At 40.4% G+C, this 19,176-nt stretch overlaps 2 protein-coding genes across 8 annotated transcripts in view; both read right to left on the bottom strand.

Moving 5' to 3' along the window:
* Positions 1-759, bottom strand: part of DNAH10 (dynein axonemal heavy chain 10) — a 54,161-nt gene extending 53,402 nt beyond the window's left edge. For 5 of the 6 annotated variants that reach the window (XR_009965883.1, XR_009965884.1, XR_009965885.1 and 2 more), the window contains exon 1: positions 452-759. Coding sequence is in view for 3 of the 6 variants with exons in the window: in XM_062624137.1 (XP_062480121.1) it covers positions 452-692 (241 nt within the window). In the remaining 3 variants the exon portion in view is untranslated. The remainder of the gene's footprint in view (positions 1-451) is intronic. The other variant, XM_062624138.1, reaches the window with a different exon arrangement.
* An 867-nt stretch (positions 760-1,626) lies between these two features.
* On the bottom strand, positions 1,627-19,122 carry ATP6V0A2 (ATPase H+ transporting V0 subunit a2). 2 transcript variants are annotated; one of them, XM_062624120.1, is made up of 20 exons: positions 18,969-19,122; positions 17,097-17,175; positions 15,644-15,741; positions 14,693-14,830; positions 14,089-14,189; positions 13,113-13,239; positions 12,250-12,332; positions 11,813-11,906; positions 11,282-11,494; positions 10,595-10,745; positions 9,723-9,862; positions 8,598-8,755; positions 7,034-7,124; positions 6,617-6,735; positions 5,998-6,208; positions 5,347-5,466; positions 4,995-5,114; positions 3,650-3,767; positions 2,880-3,051; positions 1,627-2,012 (listed from the first exon to the last, which is right to left on the bottom strand). In XM_062624120.1, the coding sequence occupies exons 1-20, from the start codon at positions 19,083-19,085 to the stop codon at positions 1,910-1,912; spliced, it is 2,553 nt and encodes an 850-aa protein (XP_062480104.1). In that variant the 5' UTR covers positions 19,086-19,122; the 3' UTR covers positions 1,627-1,909. The 2 variants fall into 2 exon arrangements, with proteins under 2 accessions (XP_062480104.1, XP_062480105.1); XM_062624121.1 differs by lacking the exon at positions 17,097-17,175 and having other exon boundaries at positions 18,969-19,075.
* Between the last annotated feature and the right edge of the window lie 54 nt (positions 19,123-19,176).

Here is a 19,176-nt window from a genome sequence, read left to right as displayed (position 1 = left end):
GTTACAGATACTGCTTTAGACAGCCACATCATTTACTCCCATTCAGCCCCTGTGGCAACACGGCCGCCAACAACTACACCTTGGCCGCTCAAAACACCTATTTCCTTCCAGCACCACAGAGGACGCCATTTCAGCGACCGGCTCAGGAAAGAAGGTGACCTGAGCCTTCCTCCTGCAAACTGGTCTGTGTGCCCTGTACTGCAAGCACACAAAATGGGGGGAAGGCAAGATACAACCGCTCTGCAGTGGGGACAGCGCAAATCCCACCAGGGCACAAACAGAAAGGTCTGGAAATGGGTGGAACAGGAGATCAGGACTGGACATGGCCCAAGGGATGGAAAGCAAGGGAAAGGAGCTAGGACAGGGATAACGCCTTCATGATGGGCTGGGGCTCAGCACATAGGACAAACAGGGGCCCAAGGAGCTGGGCAGGGAAGGACAGGTACCTCACCCGCTCCCTCCTCACCGTCCCCGCCGCGCCACTCGGCCCGCAGCAGCAGCAGCACCGCTCCTGCCTCCGTCTCCTCGTCCCTGCCCTCGGGGGTGCCCCGCTCGAAAAACCGCAGCACCGTGCGCGCCTCCTCGCCATGGCCGCGGCTCAGCAGCTCCTCGAATGGCTCCGGCTGGGTCAGCCCCAGGGCGGCGAGCGCTCGGTCCCGCACCCACTGCAGCCGCACATCGCCCGCGCTCATGGCGGCGGAGCCCCGAGGCCCGGCCGACGCCTCCCGGTGCCCACAGCAACAGGGCAGGGAGGAGCGATGCCAGAGCCCGCCCGCCTCAGGAGGCCGCCCCCGCGAGGCCGCCCGTTTACCTCAGGCTCCGCGCGCGCCCGGGACACGTTTCCTCATGGCAGCGCTGCCCGGGGCCGGGGAAAGGGCAGGGTACAAAGAGCGCAGACGAGGTTTTATTCGGAATTCGCGTGAAACAAACGGCTGTTGGTACGGCACAGGTGTTAAATCGTGGAAATATCCCCATGTGCACACTGGTACAAAATTACTCCTTTCCACGGTATAAACTTCGGTTCAACGCCACCAGGTAACGCTGGAAGTACGTCCTTACATGGGGGGAGGCTCATCCTTTAGACCATGCACAGAAGTTATTCCTAAGAGTAGGAATGCTGCATGGGATCCACAGAAGATATAACCTGGGATAAAAAGTCCTAGTAGGCAGTTGGATTTTTTTATTTGAGCCCACGACTGGCAGTGTTAAAAGCCTTGGTCTATGGCTTTTAACCACTAAGGTCACTGCAAGTGATGCACTGCACACAACCGGCTTTGGGGAACAGCATGTAAGAGCTTCTCTGCACAGGGAAGTAAGGGTTTTGCTTCCAGCCTCCACTTCCAATCCTGCCTTCCTCCATAAACCAGTGCTGTGATGTTATTAAAGTAGTAACTGGGCAGAACTCAGAATAAAAGTTAACATTTTCAGTTAGGGTCAGAGCGCAGCGTGTGTACAAATTTACATTCCATAATCGTGCACACTGCATTGTTCCTTAAGTAGATGAGATGGCATCTTAAGTAAGTGAGTAGCAATGAATGTTTAATGTGATGAAGAGTATTTCAGATAACGTAAAAGTAGCCATTCAAGAAAATAGCCTCAACAAAATAAAGACACGTCCACCCTGGGTTTAGGACAAGCAGTAACAACTTTTCTTTTTTTTCCAAGAATAAAATTAATTTACAACATTAGTTTATCAAGAAAAATGTACATTTTATATCTATATACTTTACAAGATGCTCCAGCTCTGCTATGTATTCCTACGGGAGGTATGTATTACCGAAGTATTTGGCTGCATTATAAGGCAATCAGTGGAAAAACACTTTGTCCTACAAGAAACCATTCAGAGGTGAGATCCAATCACATGATTATTTGCAGACAATTCCAACCATTTCTGCTGACAGCAGCCAAACTATGCCGTATCATCTTTATTAAAATGTGAAGAAATGTGCTTGAAAGAGAAAGGCGTAAACTTGTATCCTCCACCAGAGTAGAACTTGTTCTGAAATTCCACCCTGAAACGAGAAAAAAAGCCTCTGATTAATCCAAAAAGACTGGTTGTCAAGGGACAGAACTGTGCAACGCAAGAAGCTGAACAAAACCAATCCTAATCCTGTCACTTACGCTTTCTGTGCAGCTACTTAAGCTTCCTAGCACAGTCCCAGGCAAACTTCAGCTTGCTCAGAGCCCCAACCACACCAGCATGGTGCTGTAATGGTTTGTTTCTTATTTCTTACTAACTTGTATTCTAGTTAACTGCAGTTAAGTGCTTTACGAATACACAGTATCATAAGGACAATACTCTGTAGTGCATAAAGCTCTGCTTTTTCCCATACTGCAGATTTCATGAGGTTTCAAACTAAATATTCTCTGAATCCACTCAGATGTGCAGCTCATGAATTTAAGACTAAGAAAGGATTAAAACACTTAAGGGTTGGCAGGCCCACTTTGGCAAAAGTCTTGCTGACTAATACATGCAAGTGTTCTGTTGAACCGAATAAATGGACTGAAGCCATTCTGTGATATAATCAAACTGAAATTAAAAATACCCACATTACTGATATTCTGTACTGCAAAAAACTGCAATAGTATATATCAAATGCACTCACAGTTTGCACCAAAATGAACTCTAAATGTGGTTGAGGTTAATACACATCATAAGCCAATATAATATTTGAATTTACTGAAAATATTCCAGAGGAACGATCCTATTCAACTAACAAGCTGTTTATTTAATATAATTAAATAAATACATTACAGTAGCATGAGGCTGTTCAAATTTATGTTTTTATTTTTAACAAGGCACCTAATATTTTGACACAAAAATGCCTCTTAAACAAGCCAGTGCATGCTAAAGTGGTATAAACAGAAAATGAACTCACCAGTGAAGTCGTATAGCATGGAGAAAAGCAGAAAGCCCCTCCATGACCAGAAGAATAAAAACTGTTAGCACAGCAAAGAAGGCTAGAACAGGGACCAGCAGTAAGACACCATAGGTCGTATCCACACGGAGACCCACTCTCATCACCATTTGCCATAGAACTTCTGATAACTCTATAAAATAAAAGATTTCCTAGCTAGTGTTGATACTGGATACACACACACAGTGAGCTACTCTGACCTGAACTCTAGTTTAAACAGTACTACAGGATCTGCTGAACATGGGAACTGCAAGCACGTCATCCCCTTTTCCCCACACCCAAGTTAGTTGCCCCTCTCCTTCCCTCCCCTGAAATACTTAAAGGTGCATCAGTTTCAAAATGAGATTCACTGTTGGCAACATTTTAAACCATGACACTAAGACACCATAAATACTTCCAAACTAGTCAATCAATGGAAAACAGGAAATGGTACTGTGACTACTGGTTCACTATTATGTGAGGAAATACTGTGCTCAGATAATGGGCCTCTTTACAACACAGAGCAATCAATGAAGAACATCACTACATTCCAAAAAGTGTCACAATTTTAGCTTGGGGGCTTTCTCTAGATCATGATTAGTTTAAAGAGGGAGTATTTATAAATTAAGAAAAAGATCATTTTGTAGATAATTTCACTTCAACAGGCCAGCCTCCCTGCAACCAGCATTAAAAATCAAGACATGAAGAAAACCAACCACCAACCAACCAAAATAATAAAGCCCCCCACTTACGTGCATGAGCAAGACTTAATGCCCAGAGTCTCAGATATGAGGCTGTATTAGAAATACATCCTAGACAGTATTCAATGGTATGAATTGCTTGATTCATAAAAATATCTGCAAAATTAAACTAAAACATAAAAACACATTTATATCCATTTAAACAACACAGTACAACATGACAGAACAAAAACACTGCTCTGCAAATCTTAATATACATGAAAGAAAATTTCCATTACGGGGTAATACACCGATTTCATATCAAGTAAAAAAAGATCAGCTATGTTTGAGATCCCAACTACACAGGCAACAGTAAAAAATTACATGCTATGGTCTTTCAGTTAGTTTCCCCAGTAACTTTGTGAATAGATAAAATGAACGCAATTTATGCTTTCCACTAGGAATATGATCTAATACTTGAAAACTCTAAAGAGTAAAACCAGCTATAGTTCTAATTCCCATTCTATTGAGGTCGTAAGTTTACCATGTCAATTTCTGCATCTTTAAAACCAGGATTAATCATTAGCAGTGCTACTGACAGAAAAATAACTAAAAATAATACTGTAAACTCATACTTGTTCAAGTATGAACAAGTATATTCAATACTTGTTGCTAACAAAGAGTTCCAAGACTAATAATACTGCAAATTTCAATGCTTACTTTGTATGGAACAGACACATTTTATTTGAGCAAACAATTCTTGTATTTTCTATAATAAGAAGCACGAGTTTACTACCCCAGTGAAGCAAGTCCCATACATAGTCTGCATATTGGGAAATTGAAGCCATTTTTTGTCTTTCAATTCACATGGACTCAGTGGAATCAGTTAAGACCTTTAAAACTTTGCTCAAACTAAACAACAGCAACAGCTGTGGAATGTCACCCGTGTCTCCCAACCCCTTGGAGCAGTAATCCTCATCACAAGATGTTATTTGCAGACATAGAAAGGCTTTTGTCTGGATGAAAAGCCAAGATTAATTAATAGGGAGCTGGACAGCCGTCCTCTCGCCTTTATTTTAAGAACCCATAAAACCATACAAAACCCATGATTTTTATCCCACTCTTTAAGAAAACTGGACTTAGATGCAAAGCCTATAGATACAAATAAACCACTCCTCTGTTCTCCACTTCAGACAAGATTGTGGTTTACTGCAGCAATCTGAACATACCAAGAAATAATGAGAAAACAGCACACACAAAACAAAGTAAATTGCATTCAGGCATTAAGGTCTTCGTAAAAGCTCAACTGATTTTCTTGAACACTTCCAGGGACTCAGCATACAGGTTACCTTCTTGATTTCCCACTTCTCATTTGCTTTTAAGGACACACAAAATAGAGATTCAGTAAAAACATTACCTCCTCTCCTTCCACCTCTCTGTGCCCACTGTCTGAATGACTGCTTCCTTCTTCTACATCGTGACATCTCAACAGAGAAAGTTCTTCTTCGCTTTCTTTACGAACGAGCTTGTAGCCACTCTACAAAATGGAAACATGTCGTGTCTCCACATGGACTGCCAGTGTTGGGTTTGAAATTTAAAGTACTTACAGGCAAAGCAAAAAGAGAGCTAAAGGACTAAAGCTGCATTATATGTTACAGTCAGAAACTTTACAAGTTACGTAGAACTGTATCTAGTAAGGACATCCCATGCAATACAACAGCAGCTGAATTCTACACTGAAGAAGCACGCAAGTGTCTCTCAATACTTACCCTGTACATTCTAATGCCTCGGCCTCCACTCTGCAACCAATATAAATAAAGTGGTTTGCCAAAAAGCATTACAGGAACAGAAAGAAAAGCAATAGTAAGTAAAAACCTCTGCAGAGCAACCTGTTGGAGGGAGAAAGAAAAAATGAGATTAGATCACAGATTCAGAAGTTGGAAAAGCCTTCCCATTTTCCTTTAAAGGCCTGTTTGAACATAAGAAAAATACTACTGATTTCAGTGAGCATGTGCTCCAAATTGAACATGCATATATGTATTTTACTTAATCAGACTCTTTAATTAGTGTAATCTTCAGGTCTGGGTTCTATATTAAGGCATTACTCATATTCAGTTTAGTAAGATTATTTACAGCAAATACCAAAGCACCATAATTACAAGCGCAAGACTCTGTTCTCTAGCCTCAATTTTAACTTGGGAGATTTTGTTCTAGAAACAGGTGTTTTCACAAATCACTACATAAAACTGTACAATCAGTTAAAGAGTATAAATATGTCGCTGAATCATAACATGCATTCGATTTCCCCTTAGGCTGATAACACTCCCCTTCCCAGGAGACACTCAGCCTTTCATAACTGGCAAAACGTTATCTGCACAGGGGACATGGGGTCTTCAGAAGCTTGTAATAACAATGCTAACCTGTCCAGTGTAGAAGGGCTCTGTTTCATCACCAGTAAACAGGAACATGTTAATAAATTGAATCAGAATACTAGGAGCAGATGTAGAGTTCTCTGCAGAGTACGCCAACCATTTGAAGAAGATCAGAAACACAAGGTAGCCAAAGATGCACATCATGAATAAAAGTTCAGGAAGAAAAACCAAATAAATATTATACTTCTTCTCAAAATGCCTGCAATGATAAATGGGGATGAGGGGAATGAAAAATGAGTTTTACAAACATGATTTCAATAAAACAGAAGAGTTCCCAGCACTTTTAAACAGCAAGACTGAAATTACAATCCAGAACCGATTTCTTCATATTCAGTGAAACTTTAATCAAGTATTTCAGTGGAAATCAAGACCTCAGAGGCATGAATCTCAATTTAGGAATAAGTGAAATAGCATCTTGTATTAGTTAATGTCTTCAGATTTTCTGGCATAACACTGACCCATCATCTTATTTATGTGAAGGATGACCTCATAAATACTATTGTGCCAGTTTTAAAGTTGTTCCAGTTTCTCTTACCAGATCAACGGTTATAATCCAAGACTTGACAAAAATGACAATGTTAATATTATCTTAACTTCTTGTACTTACAAGTGGTTAAATACCCCTAATACAACTCCAAACGTCATGTGAGTAACTCCAAAAATCACAGACATTTTCATCTTGAAAGAGTTTAAAAAACTGAGACGGTTGCTTGCCAGATTCCAAATCTGAAGAAGAGAAAACAAAACCAGCATTAAAGAACAGTGTCACAGGAGGAATAAAACTCTGTCCTTTCTCTATTGGACACCAGACTTCCACCTCAAATGGGGATCACAACTGAGATTTAAGTTTTGTGAAAGCAGTTAAATCTTTGACTTGTGAAGGGAAAAGCTCTTTTTGACTGGAGAATGCAAGCAGAAATGTATTTTTTCCATAGTTAGATTTATCCTCCTCATACACATAACAAAGCCTAATTTACAAATGGCTGATCACCACAAATGGATAATTTAAACAAATAGAACTAACCGGATCAATTCCAAAGGGATAAGCTCCATTATATACACCAGAAACATTTGGATCCAGTGCTAAATAACGATTAGACTTCAGATCCTCAAGACTGCAGAGAAAGAAAAACACCATTAGACCTGACATGTTTCAACATAGTAACGACATGTACTTTCAGTCAGCACGACATTGCTCCTGCTTTGCTTGACATGACCTGCTCACCCACTGTAAGACTTTTAAGAGAATAAAAGGATTTCTAGGCACAAAGGGCCCAGCTAATAAAAACAACAGATTCTAGAAATCTCTAGAAACTCAGAGTCTGGGCTTAATTCACACTAACTGTCTTTGAAAGGGAAATTTCTGGATTTTATTCCTCATTCCCCTAGAATGGAAAGTTTCATTTAAAAAGCTCACAATTTGCTTTCATATAAACTTAACTAACGCCCCAAAATAATTGGCATCTTCTTTCCCTTTCCATTTGGATGCGTTTCCACTCTAATAACATGGCACTCACGACCTGTTCACATTTTAACCAAAGTCAGTGGTTTTGAAGCAAAATGAGATGCAAGCTGTGAACACTTAAATACCAAAGGGTCATGACACCTCAGTGCTGAGGTTATCCCACTTCATGAAAAAGGAGGTTTGAAAATTCACATAACCTACTTTCTTCTTAACTATCAAGAAAAACTGCAGAGATTAATGATTGATGGGTAATTTCATTGTGAATTATGGATTTCTTTACTGTAAATGCTAATGCTGTTTGGTTGTTTATTCAAGAAACACAACCTAGGATAAATTTCTCCAAAACTAGCCCTGTGTTTTCTATTCCTTTCACAGTCTGATGCATACAAACCTCTCCTGGAAAATACAGGTTTTGTTTTGGAAATAGAACCATCAGCATAAAGACAAACCATAACACAGGAAGCAGTGCACTTCTTACAAATAAAAAGAATACACAACGCAAAGCTCTATTGCCTTCTGTTAGGATTTTCCAGTACTACTGAAGTGTGCAGCCATTCATAAGAACACCTTTGTGAGACCACAAAAAACAAGATGCAAAACACACCTAGGACGATTTAGATACTGAATAAACCCTTGAAATACCACTTCATAAAGTAAGCTGCAAGTTCTTACTACCCATTAAAAGATCCTATCCCAGCTGTAGTTTTTAATCACTAGAAGTTATTAGCTAGTATATAGCATTATTTGTTCCAGGGAAGACTGACTGTCATCTATACTAAATGATAATACCCTAGAAAATGTTCCAGGTGATATGTAAATGCAGCAAGGTAGCACTGATAAATACAAGACTGACCCAATACACTGACTGAATTAAATATTCAAATTCTAATAGTGGTTTTGCAAGAAATTGTGCTCTCTGTGGACTTCCCACTTTAAGATAATGGGCAATTTGATGTATTTTTAATAACTATTCCTATCTATCACGCAGCCCTTAGTGCACCAGAACTTGCTACCTTACTACTCGCAATATAAGGATGGTTAAAATGGGTGAGCAAAAGGATTAAACTGTTGCAGGAAGTACATTTTTGGTTTAATGGTATAGCACACAGAGGCTGCTACTCACCGCCAAACCCTCTGTTCAAACATTGCAGAAACATTCCATCCAGAACCAAATAGATTTACTGACTTTGAAAAACAGTCATTATAGATCAATCCAGTGTATACAGAAAACAGACCCATCAATAAAAGAACATAGCGGCCTTCAAATAACATTCTCATTATCTGTAAGTATTGGAAAGAAGATAAAAGGAAAGATCATCATCTGCCATGTGAACAACTGTTATCTGAACATTTCTAAGAGAAACACGTTTTTGCCATAGAAAGACTTCTAAAAACTCTTGTGAACAGTCATTAAGGAATATAAAGAAGAAGCCAACCAAAATTTAACACAAAATTTTGCTTTATGTACATGAATCTGCAATTTACAATGTCAGCCACCAAATGAGTGCAGTTCAGCTCCCCACATTCACAGCTTTATATGACAGTGATTTATACATAAAGGTTTGCATGTGTTAGAAAACAGAACAAGCAGCAAGTATATTCTGAAAGGCAACTGTGGTTAAATTGAATGCAGAGAACTGAAGTCCCCAAGCAAGCACCCATAACAAACTGAGACTTTCCTCATTGGCACCATTACACTTTTTAATCCATGTTTTCTTCCTGGAAAGTGTTTTCACTGGAAACTAGTTTTCAAGAAGTTAAGACATTTGCAGCCATTCTTAATTAAATATAATTCTAATGAGAGATGCAGGTGTTCCTGCATTCCAACCCTGTATGATTCAAAAATTACTTAAATTTAATATATGTCAAACTACAAGTCATTTTCAGAAACAAGAAAATGAAATCTGAATAATCAGTTTATCCTCAACATTAGTTGCTGTAATCACATGCTGTAAAACACACACATCACTGAGCAGCCCTAACAGAAGGAAAGATAAGCCCAACAGTATCTACTAATCTTTGTCTGTCTTTCACTGCAACTTGATTATTTCTGCCCTTTCAAAGAAAAGTGAAGAGTTTGCTAGGGTATCACATTAATCTTGAGCAATCAAACACAGGAAATCCTGCAACAAAGGAGAAAATCCAGCCTAATACATGTGCTATAAAGAGTATTTTTCAGAAACACAGTAATTATTCAATTGAAGTTATCTTGCTGGATGGGAAGTAAATTATTTGTAATTCCTTTTACCTCATCTTGTGATCTTTGTAATCGAGGGTGGTTTTCATACAGTATTGTCAGGAGTGCAAATATGAACATTAGCAGGCCGTGCCCAAAGTCTCCAAACATAACAGCAAACAGGAAGGGAAAAGTGATGATAGTGTAGAGAGCTGGAATGACAAAAGAACAGATTTCAGGTGTATAGCACAGCAGATGACTGCTCTCTGAATTATGCCCAAGCAATTCAACTACTTTAACCTCTCAAACACCTCTCAGCTTTAAGTTTGAAAGACATTTCACCCCCTACTAATAGACCTTTTCTATAAATGTAACTCGGTTTAAAGCTTACTTATTGTGTATCCCTTAGTAACAAGAACTCTGCAGTGGAGCATTAGCTGGCAATTCTGAGGATGGCAATATGAGCCCAGGAAATAAGCCCCAAACAAACAGTTCTGTATTATAATGTACATTCTTATAACGTACAGTATGACAGAGTCAACATAGCTACAAAATTACATAAGGACATTAAACTAACTGGGCTGTACAAGTTGCATTTTTTCAAGCGATAAGCTCCATGTTTCAGTAAGATCAACAGCCATTACCAAAGCTTTTTTTCCTCCTAAATAGCTTATCTCACCCAAAGTACAATATATAAAGGAACACTATACAACTATTATCAGTATCTTTAGTGCTAAAATAACTAATCCAAATAGAATCCCGTCTTACTTTTTGGAGACCATTTGTACTTCTGATGAGCTACTTTCATTTTTAAAACAGCTACTCATAAGTAGTATGGTTGTCACCATTTTGCCTTTACTAGTGTCTAAGTCAGCAAGGTATTTAAACACTTAACAAGGGGAGCAGTAATGATAGCTCACAGTTCCCATTTCAGAAGGACCAACCTGGATTAACTTCCCCATAGTTTCCAACTCCATAAGCATCAACAATGTTTTGGAACCCTGAGGTGAATTTATTAGTGCGTATCAAAGTTGGAGGAGGTTGTGTTGTTGGGATGGTATTCATGAATGAAGAAACTGTAGCTCCACTCTTCCTCTAGTTATAGGCAGAAAGAAGACATTTATATAAAAACCTCAGTGGATGCTTTATCTAATCAAAATGAACACACTTCCTCTATTAGCAGTTGCACTGATCCTGTAACAAATTAAGCCCCAAGTTTAACATTTATCTCTTTGTGCCTAAAAACTTAAGATTAATCTTTTCCTCTGATAACACTGCTTATGCAGTGTTCTAATCCTTACTTTATATGAAACCTCAGATGGGACTCATCACTCAGTATTATAAAACAAAGATTTGTTACTAAAAATTCTCTCCTATAAAACAAGACAACAGAGCTTGCACTCAACACAAGGGAATTTGCACCTCTGACTTGACTCCAAACAGCACTGTGAGCCAGTCACACTTGGGTCCAACACAGAAGTTATTAAAGGGAAAAAATACTAAAACTGCACACCACTCCCAACCCCTATGACTTACTTTTAGCCCATTTTAAATAACTCTACAGATAAGGAAAGAAAATAAATTAGGTCAAGCCAACAGTTTTAACACCAGCAAGCATTCAGCTGACTTACTGAGCCTTCCTCCAATGCATGGCGCAGACTTTGCAGATCAGCCACTGGACACCAAACCTCAGCAATTAAACATTTATTTGTGACATCAAAACTACACAGGTTGAGGACATGATATATGGCTTTCATCTTCTTCACTTGGATAATCCATGTATAGATGGATTCAGATGCCTTACACAAGACTTGGCGTAAGTAATCCTCAGTTTTATGCAGCACCTTTGTCCAAGGAAAAAACAAAAGGATTTAACTGAAAATACAACAGTGGTTTTGTGAAAGGAGCACAGAAAGAGCACCTACTATTTGTCCAGTGATAGATTACGTTTGTAAGAGAGCACACTAACCACTGCTTAAAACAGAACGCAAGGCCAAGTACCCTGAACTTCAACAGATACATGCAACACCAGACCAGGGAGTTATAGAGTCATATGCAGATCCAAAGCCAATGTATTTTAGAACCATACTCATATATTTAATTAATATATTGTTTTCTGTGGTGCAATAAGTACAGCAAAAGGAACACTGTTATTTACTCACAATATGAAGATCCTGAATACGAACATTTAGTCCCTCAATAACTGCCCCGCGCTCCTCCATGCTGTTTGGGTAGGGGTACACATGACAGTGATAGCTACAGCAAAACAAGACTGTGTTAAATAACCAGACTAAACCAGAACAAATCACCCAGCCCCTTGCCCTAGTCAAATCTGCAACATGCCATTTAATAACCACGGAACAGATTCCACTGAGAGAGCCAGTATTTTGCCTGTGCTTAATAAGGACTGCAGCTAAAATGACTCATACATTTATTTCTACATTGCATAATGATAAAGCTAGACGCAAGGAAAGGGGCAACAAATTTAACTTAAGAAAGCTTGCCTAAAAATCAACACTAAAAATCAAGGAAGGGGAGAAACTAGAAAGAAAACAACTCCGGTATAAAGAAATTACACATATGAAGTTTTACTTCTTACCAGTCACAAATCTTCTTAACTTTCTGGCCAATCTGTTCACCCCAATAGGATACTAAAAAAACAAACCATTTTGTGGTTTCACCCTAAAAAAACCCAAAGAAGTTGTTTTGATGAGGTCTGTATTTAACAAACTCTAACATCATACAGAGCAAAATAACCAATTTGAATAATCAGAAAAAGTTGTGTAAGTAGCATTAACTTTCCACCAAGTTAGTGAAGATCAAGATATAAAATTGAAGTCTGCAAACACCTTGGTTTTTTCTATATCAAAGAAAAACAGAAACCATTTTAAGGGAAAATAGGAGATTATTTTTATCATCTCAGAACTATTAGCAACAGAAAAGTCTTTACAAATCAAAATGTTACAAATTAGGCTTGAAGCATTTAGAAGCGTCAGATTAGGCAGCCCTAACTGCTGACTCACAGAAAGCAAATTCCTGAAGTTCAGAGAGAAAACTTCATAGAAGACCAAATCTACTCAACCTTTTTTCCCTGAACTACTGAATGAACAAGTAAAACGACTATTGAAAGGTCTGTACAGACCTAGTTAATAAATATCCAAGCAGCCATCCTTGCCATGTATTTTGATCAAGGTAGCCAGCCATAAAGTCACTGCTATTCCACAGTAAAGTTCTGCACTCATCAAGCTGAACCTTGATAAATTTAATTGCCATTCCAATAGTTATGGTGGCATCAAGACCTCTAATTTTGAGGTCTGACAAGTTCTAATGCTTTAAAATAGTTTTCCTTCCAAGGGCACTGGGAAATAATTCACATTCAGTGCAGGCAAAGCTGAGCACAGTTCTCCCAAATCTCATGAACAGTACAAACAACATAAACTGGCAGTTGTAACGTTTACTCACTGTATCTGGATCTTCCAGACACTCATCCAACTCTGCATATGTAAGAATAGTGTAGCCTTTACAGACTCTCCACAGCATTTTTTCGAATGCTTCCACTTTTGCCATGTGAACTAAGCCAGATATGAACCTATGGAAAAAGAAAATTGAAAAAGAACCTAAAATCCACAAGAAGAATTAAAAACCCAGGAGTATATCGTCGCTCAGGATCATATAGTCACCAGTTTAACATCTGCCATCCCTAGTGAAGGAAGCATCACCTTAAACGAGAAGTAACTCGTATATAAAATAGACTCAATTTCTATTTGGAAACGATTGTAAAACTGAGCACAGAACTAGAATCATATTTATTTCTTTCTGTGAAAGTCAGGTTCTTAAATTTTTCTGGGTAAAATACTCTCTCAACAGTGCTGTAGAGAGCAGAATCCATACATCATTTTAAAGGCAAGTAGGCAATACCATTAATCATAGAATCATAGAATAGTTAGGGTTGGAAAGGACCTTAAGATCATCCAGTTCCAAACCCCCTGCCATGGGCAGGGACACCTCACACTAAACCATGGCACCCAAGGCTCTGTCCAACCTGGCCTTGAACACTGCCAGGGATGGATAACATTACATTTACAGCTGCCACTGCAAAGTGATTAAAACACCGTGTTTTTCCTAGAACAGAGTTTGAACAGCAGCAGAACTGACTTAGGTATTTTCCTTATCAAACATACTCAGTTTGATGGAAGTTTTGTGACAGTGGTTTTGGTGCTCTCCTATGTTAATCTCTTCAAATAATCCAATTTTGTTACAAAAGTACATTTGGGTCAGATTTTTACCCTGTCTAAAATGGTCTGGCTCATGTGAAATCACAACACTCACACTATAGTTCATCTTTTAGAAAACAGCCCATTATTTCCAGCAGCTCATCAAGCAGCTTTGGAACAGCCCACACTGACAACCCGCTGTATGCAGCCTGACCCGTACCTACCCCAGCTTTGCACCCAGTCTGTGCATGCAGTTGTAATCCACCAATGGCTCATTCTCCACAGAGGGAAATTCTTCATAATTTATATGTAACTGGGATTCATACTTGCAAAAGAAAGAAAGATTATTCATAGCTTTCAGAAAGAAAACAAACAACAACTTCCATTCATTCATTATTCTAAAGAAGAAAGTAAGTAAATTATTTCAATTAAAAAAAACACCATAAAACCCTTTCCTGTGTTCAGTTCAGACAACAGAGATATTTTGAGATCTCAAGTGCACTGATCTTAGTAATGACAGTGTTGCAAAAGTTACATAGTTAATTTCTTAGCACACCTTATGCAGCAAAATAACACAAAAACACCTTCATTTGCAATTGCCATCAGCAGTAACATTCAGATGATTCATCAGAGAAATGACAAAGCCCCTCTGCTTCGCTATATACATGAGCACATTGTAACCCAGGAGCTTGCCGTCTCTAGATACTGAGCACAAGTAACAAATGAGATAGAGCATTGTAAAGCCCAGCATCAAGTCACACACTTAACTACTAACAGCAGGCAACAGAAATGCCACGACACACAATCCACGCCAAACAGGAGCAGTACCTCAGATGTTCTCCTGACAAATCGCTGTGTGACCTCCAACATGCACATGTATTCTGTCAGTTCAAGCAGGTTTTTCCTCAACTTTTCTTTGTTTTTAGTCACTTCCCTCAATTCTGTCTCCAGTTTCTGCAACTGTTCCTAAGACACAGACAAAAAACAACATAGAATCAGTTCCACTGTTTTGGAAATTGGGGGAGAATTCATTTTAAGCACGTTAATTTGCCTCAATGATGGGCGTTTAAGCTCCATAGGTTTTATTCCTCAGTCTGCCAAAGATTGCTTTGTATTGAGCACAGTTAATCCTCCACTGGCATCTGTTAAATCTTCTGTTCTGCCCCTAATTTGTGTCTAAGCTCAGTAATGCAGACTTGGAGTTAGAACTTCAAATAGTACACGGTGGAAGACACCAATCTATTATTTTAATGGAAATGCAGCAAAACAAGAATATCAGATGAAATTATACCTGCATTTTACAAGCTTCTACTTCTAACATAATACCAGAAAAAGCACTCGGAGAAAACAGCCCCAGGTTTTGCAATGCAGCAAAACAAGCAGAGCCCTGGCTACACAAAACTCCCACACACCCTGGAAATTTTGGATGCATGAAAAGAGTCTTAGGTAAGTCCCAAAGCAACAAATGAGGCGGAAGGACTACATCTACAGGCAGCAACAGTGTAATATGCCAATCCATCAAAAAGAGAGAGACAACTGCAAACCCCCTGAGTCAGCTTTGACCCTTTCACAGGAGCTTTGTGTCAGCATCAAACCCTTACTGGCAGTCTCTGCAGTAACACTGGCAGAAAGAAAGGAAACTGGACAAAGAGGAAAGCAAATGCTCCTGTACCCCCCCCCCCCCTTAACTTAAGTTGTAAGATAGAAAGCAATTAAGTTTAAAATAAAGTTCCAAGATCCAGAGCTACACTTTTGGCATCTGTTGCATGGAAAAGTTACCTGGATTTCTAGAATGTGCTTCAGCAAAGGGGCAGGAGGAGCAACATCTCCTTCAGGAAGTGGAATATCTGCTTTTTTAATTTCTTGTACTAAATAGCCTGGAGTGAAAAGGAAAACAGAATCAGAAAGGAAACTGTTTTGCCCTGTGCTTCCTAGAATGCTGCAGAGCTGACCTTCAGCTGTTCTTAATGGTGCTGATGGCACTGCAGCATCAGGCCCAAGCGATTTAATTCATTTATTTTAGCAACAACACACACTGTGCTCTTCAGAAGAGAGGGGCCAAGAATAAAACACACAGCACATCTCTGTCTTGGAAGTTTGCAGAAGTAAGCAATCTTCAGAGTCTTCTGACTGAAATTTTCCAACCACAAGTACTTTTTAAGAAGCTTTTACCATGTCATAGTGTCTCTTTGCTGCTGCAAGATAGCACTTTCTGTTAACCATCTGCAGAGACTGACATTTTGCTCATTGAACCATGTTTGGAATAAAAAGTGATCAAACAAGGCAGCTTAAGTAACCTTGACAACGAATGCAACTCCCACCGGGCATGTAGCAACTAGCTACTGGGATGGTTTGGCATGACCAGCACATGCCTCTGATGAGAGATTCTAACAAAAAGAATCCTTCAATGGTAACTTTTCCTCAGGATATACTGAACAAATCTGCATCTTGGCTGTAACATTCCACATCCTCTTCGCTATTCATTAACTGCCATGTGAATGCAATCATTAATAACTTTTGAGGGTGCTTGGAAGTTCAACAGTACTGCGTTACAGAACATGAAAAATGGACTTTATCTTAAGGAAATATCCACAGTAAAGCTTCCCTTTTCCCAGTAGAGTTTTAAGCAGTCAATACTGAAATGGTATCACTTATTTATTAGCAGCACTATTAGCAGCTCTTCTTCACTACTGAGCTTAAAAATCACCCCAATCCCTATTCAGCACACGCATGTTGTGTTGCAAATCAGTTTTACAGCTCACAAACCCAAGAAACAGGGATCAGTGGGAAAACATTGGAACAGGCTGCCCAGAGCTATGCGGTCTCCATGTTCAAAATCCCACCAGACATAGCCCTGGACAACCTGCTCCAGCTGGAGGTTCATGAGGTGATCCCAAGACATCACTTCCAACCTAAATAGCTTCAGATGACACTCAAAACTGCTGCAGCAGATCAAGACAAGCTAAGGAATATATTTTCACGTTCTGATCCAATTCAGTATTACAGACAAGTCATCTCCAGCTTTAAAAAGCTACATAAAGGCTACATTTGAGTGTAGTTTATGTATTTTTTCATACACATAAAAACTTCATCAGATTCTAGAGTATGCAGATCAGGAATACTGGGAAGATTAAAAACCTGGAGCTGAAACCTTCACTGTAGTTCCACTCTAGTAACGTAAACTTTAATAATGCCAGAGGTGAGAAAGGGCAGACAGGAAAATCAAGCTCACCAAGTATTCTTTCCATTTCTTCACACTTCTTTACTTCATTCACAAATTTTCTCTGAAATACGCTTACATTTGGGTTAAGCTGAAGGAGAAGGAAAAAATACTTATTAGGTATTAAAGCCCCACAGCTATTTCTGTGGCTTTGTGGAGCCAATTCTGCAGATATTCTATGTGCTCTGTGTCTACAGGGTGCTTTTCAGCTATGAAGGTATGAAAACCTAAAAAGATTAAGAAGCCTCCAAGTAGCCAGGTTGGTTTTATCAAAGCAGAATTATCAATGCCTTTGCTAGCTTTACTCAAATATGAAAGTAATGAGATCTACTGCAGACACTATTCCCAATCTTCTTCCTGCAGTTTTAAAATACCATTTAACAACTTCAAATTAACCAAAACCCTTTCTACGAGCAAATTTTATGACGTATTTCCACGGAATCTATTTGAAATGTTAAGTTTTGTAAGACTCTTTCTATGCCCCTCTACTCTGCTCTCATGGGACCTCACCTGGAGCATTGTGTGCAGTTCTGGTGTCCTCAACATAAAAAGGACATGGAACTGTTGGAACAAGTCCAGAGAAGGGCCATGAGGATGATCAGGGGACTGAAGCACCTCCCGTATGAAGACAGGCTGGGAAAGTTTGGGCTGTTCAGCCTGGAGAAGAGAAGGCTGCGTGGAGACCTCAGAGCAGCCTTCCAGTATCTGAAGGGGGCTATAGGGATGCTGGGGAGGGGCTCTTCATTAGGGACTGTAGTGACAGGACAAGGGGTAACGGGTTAAAACTGAAACAGGGGAAGTTTAGATTGGATACAAGGAAGAAATCCTTTACTGTGAGGGTGGTGAGGCACTGGAATGGGTTGCCCAGGGAGGTTGTGAATGTTCCATCCCTGGACATGTTCAAGGCCAGGTTGGACAGAGCCTTGGGTGAGATGGTTTAGTGTGAGGTGTCCCTGCCCATGGCAGGGGGGTTGGAACTGGATGATCTGAAGGTCCTTTCCAACCCTATCTATTCTATGATTCTATGATTCTATATCACAAGCATTGGATTGTCTCCAACTACTTATTCAGCTTGTCAATCAGAACCACTAACACATTATTTCTGGAATGGTACCTGGAATGGCATCAAAATGTTACACGTAACCTGCATGTAATGATTCTTACACATCCATCTCTTCCTACCTGCCATATTTACCAACTAGCTGTTAATTTAAGTTCTCCCTACTTTCCCTACAATGATTTTGCAACGTATTCTAAAGATAACTTGGATGAAATTCCAAAGTCTGTCAGCAGGCAAAGATCATGTAATTATGATGAGACGATGCAGTAACAATGTTAATAACTACCCGACCCAATTTTATGTTACTCAGGCACATAGTTTCTGCCCAGGTGAATTGCTCTTCCGGGAACAGATATGATTTACAAACCAGCAACCTGTGATGTTGAATTAAAACCTACAGAGAGCCAAGATACTTCTATCGAGCTGTCGGGGGGATGTATCCATTAGCTGTGCACACACACATGCAACCTAAAGTCAACTGCGTCTCAAGTGGGCAATGGGCTCTCCCATGGGATCCTACTGCAAAAAGCCACCCAAGTTTAAGCTACTCCTGGGAGAAAGGTGGGACACAGCATGCCCAAACAGCTTTGCCTACAGCCTCTGGGCGGCTGGGGCTCCACGTTGCCTTTCCATCACCCGAATGCAGTACCAGGATTAGCCCCAACGCCGGCAAGTCAGACGGGAACGGAGCATCGGGCCATGGCAATGAGACCTTCACCCACCCAACCGCGCCTCTCGCTGCTCGGCGTCCCCCGCGCCGCTGGGCCCTTCAGGGTCCTTTTACCCCCCTCGTGCACCCAGAGGGCCGCGCCGCCGGTACTCACGTCTCGGAACTCGGCCAGGCCACGCTCGCCCACCTCGCTGAGGCACTCGTAGGCCGAGCCGCTCTGCAGGAAGAGCTGCGCCAGGCACATGGGCTCCCCGCGGAACAGCGAGCCCATGGCGGGGGGCAGCGGAGCCGGGGCTCGGCTCAGCGCGGAGAGCGCCGGGACGGCGCGGAGCGGTGCGGGGCCGGAGCCCGCGGCCCGGCGG

This window comes from Pezoporus occidentalis, unplaced genomic scaffold (assembly GCF_034315485.1).
Source record: "Pezoporus occidentalis ecotype Australia unplaced genomic scaffold, CSIRO_AGI_Poc_V1 ctg262, whole genome shotgun sequence".
NCBI classification, from domain to species: domain Eukaryota; kingdom Metazoa; phylum Chordata; class Aves; order Psittaciformes; family Psittacidae; genus Pezoporus; species Pezoporus occidentalis.
This window is presented reverse-complemented; position numbering and strand designations above follow the sequence as displayed.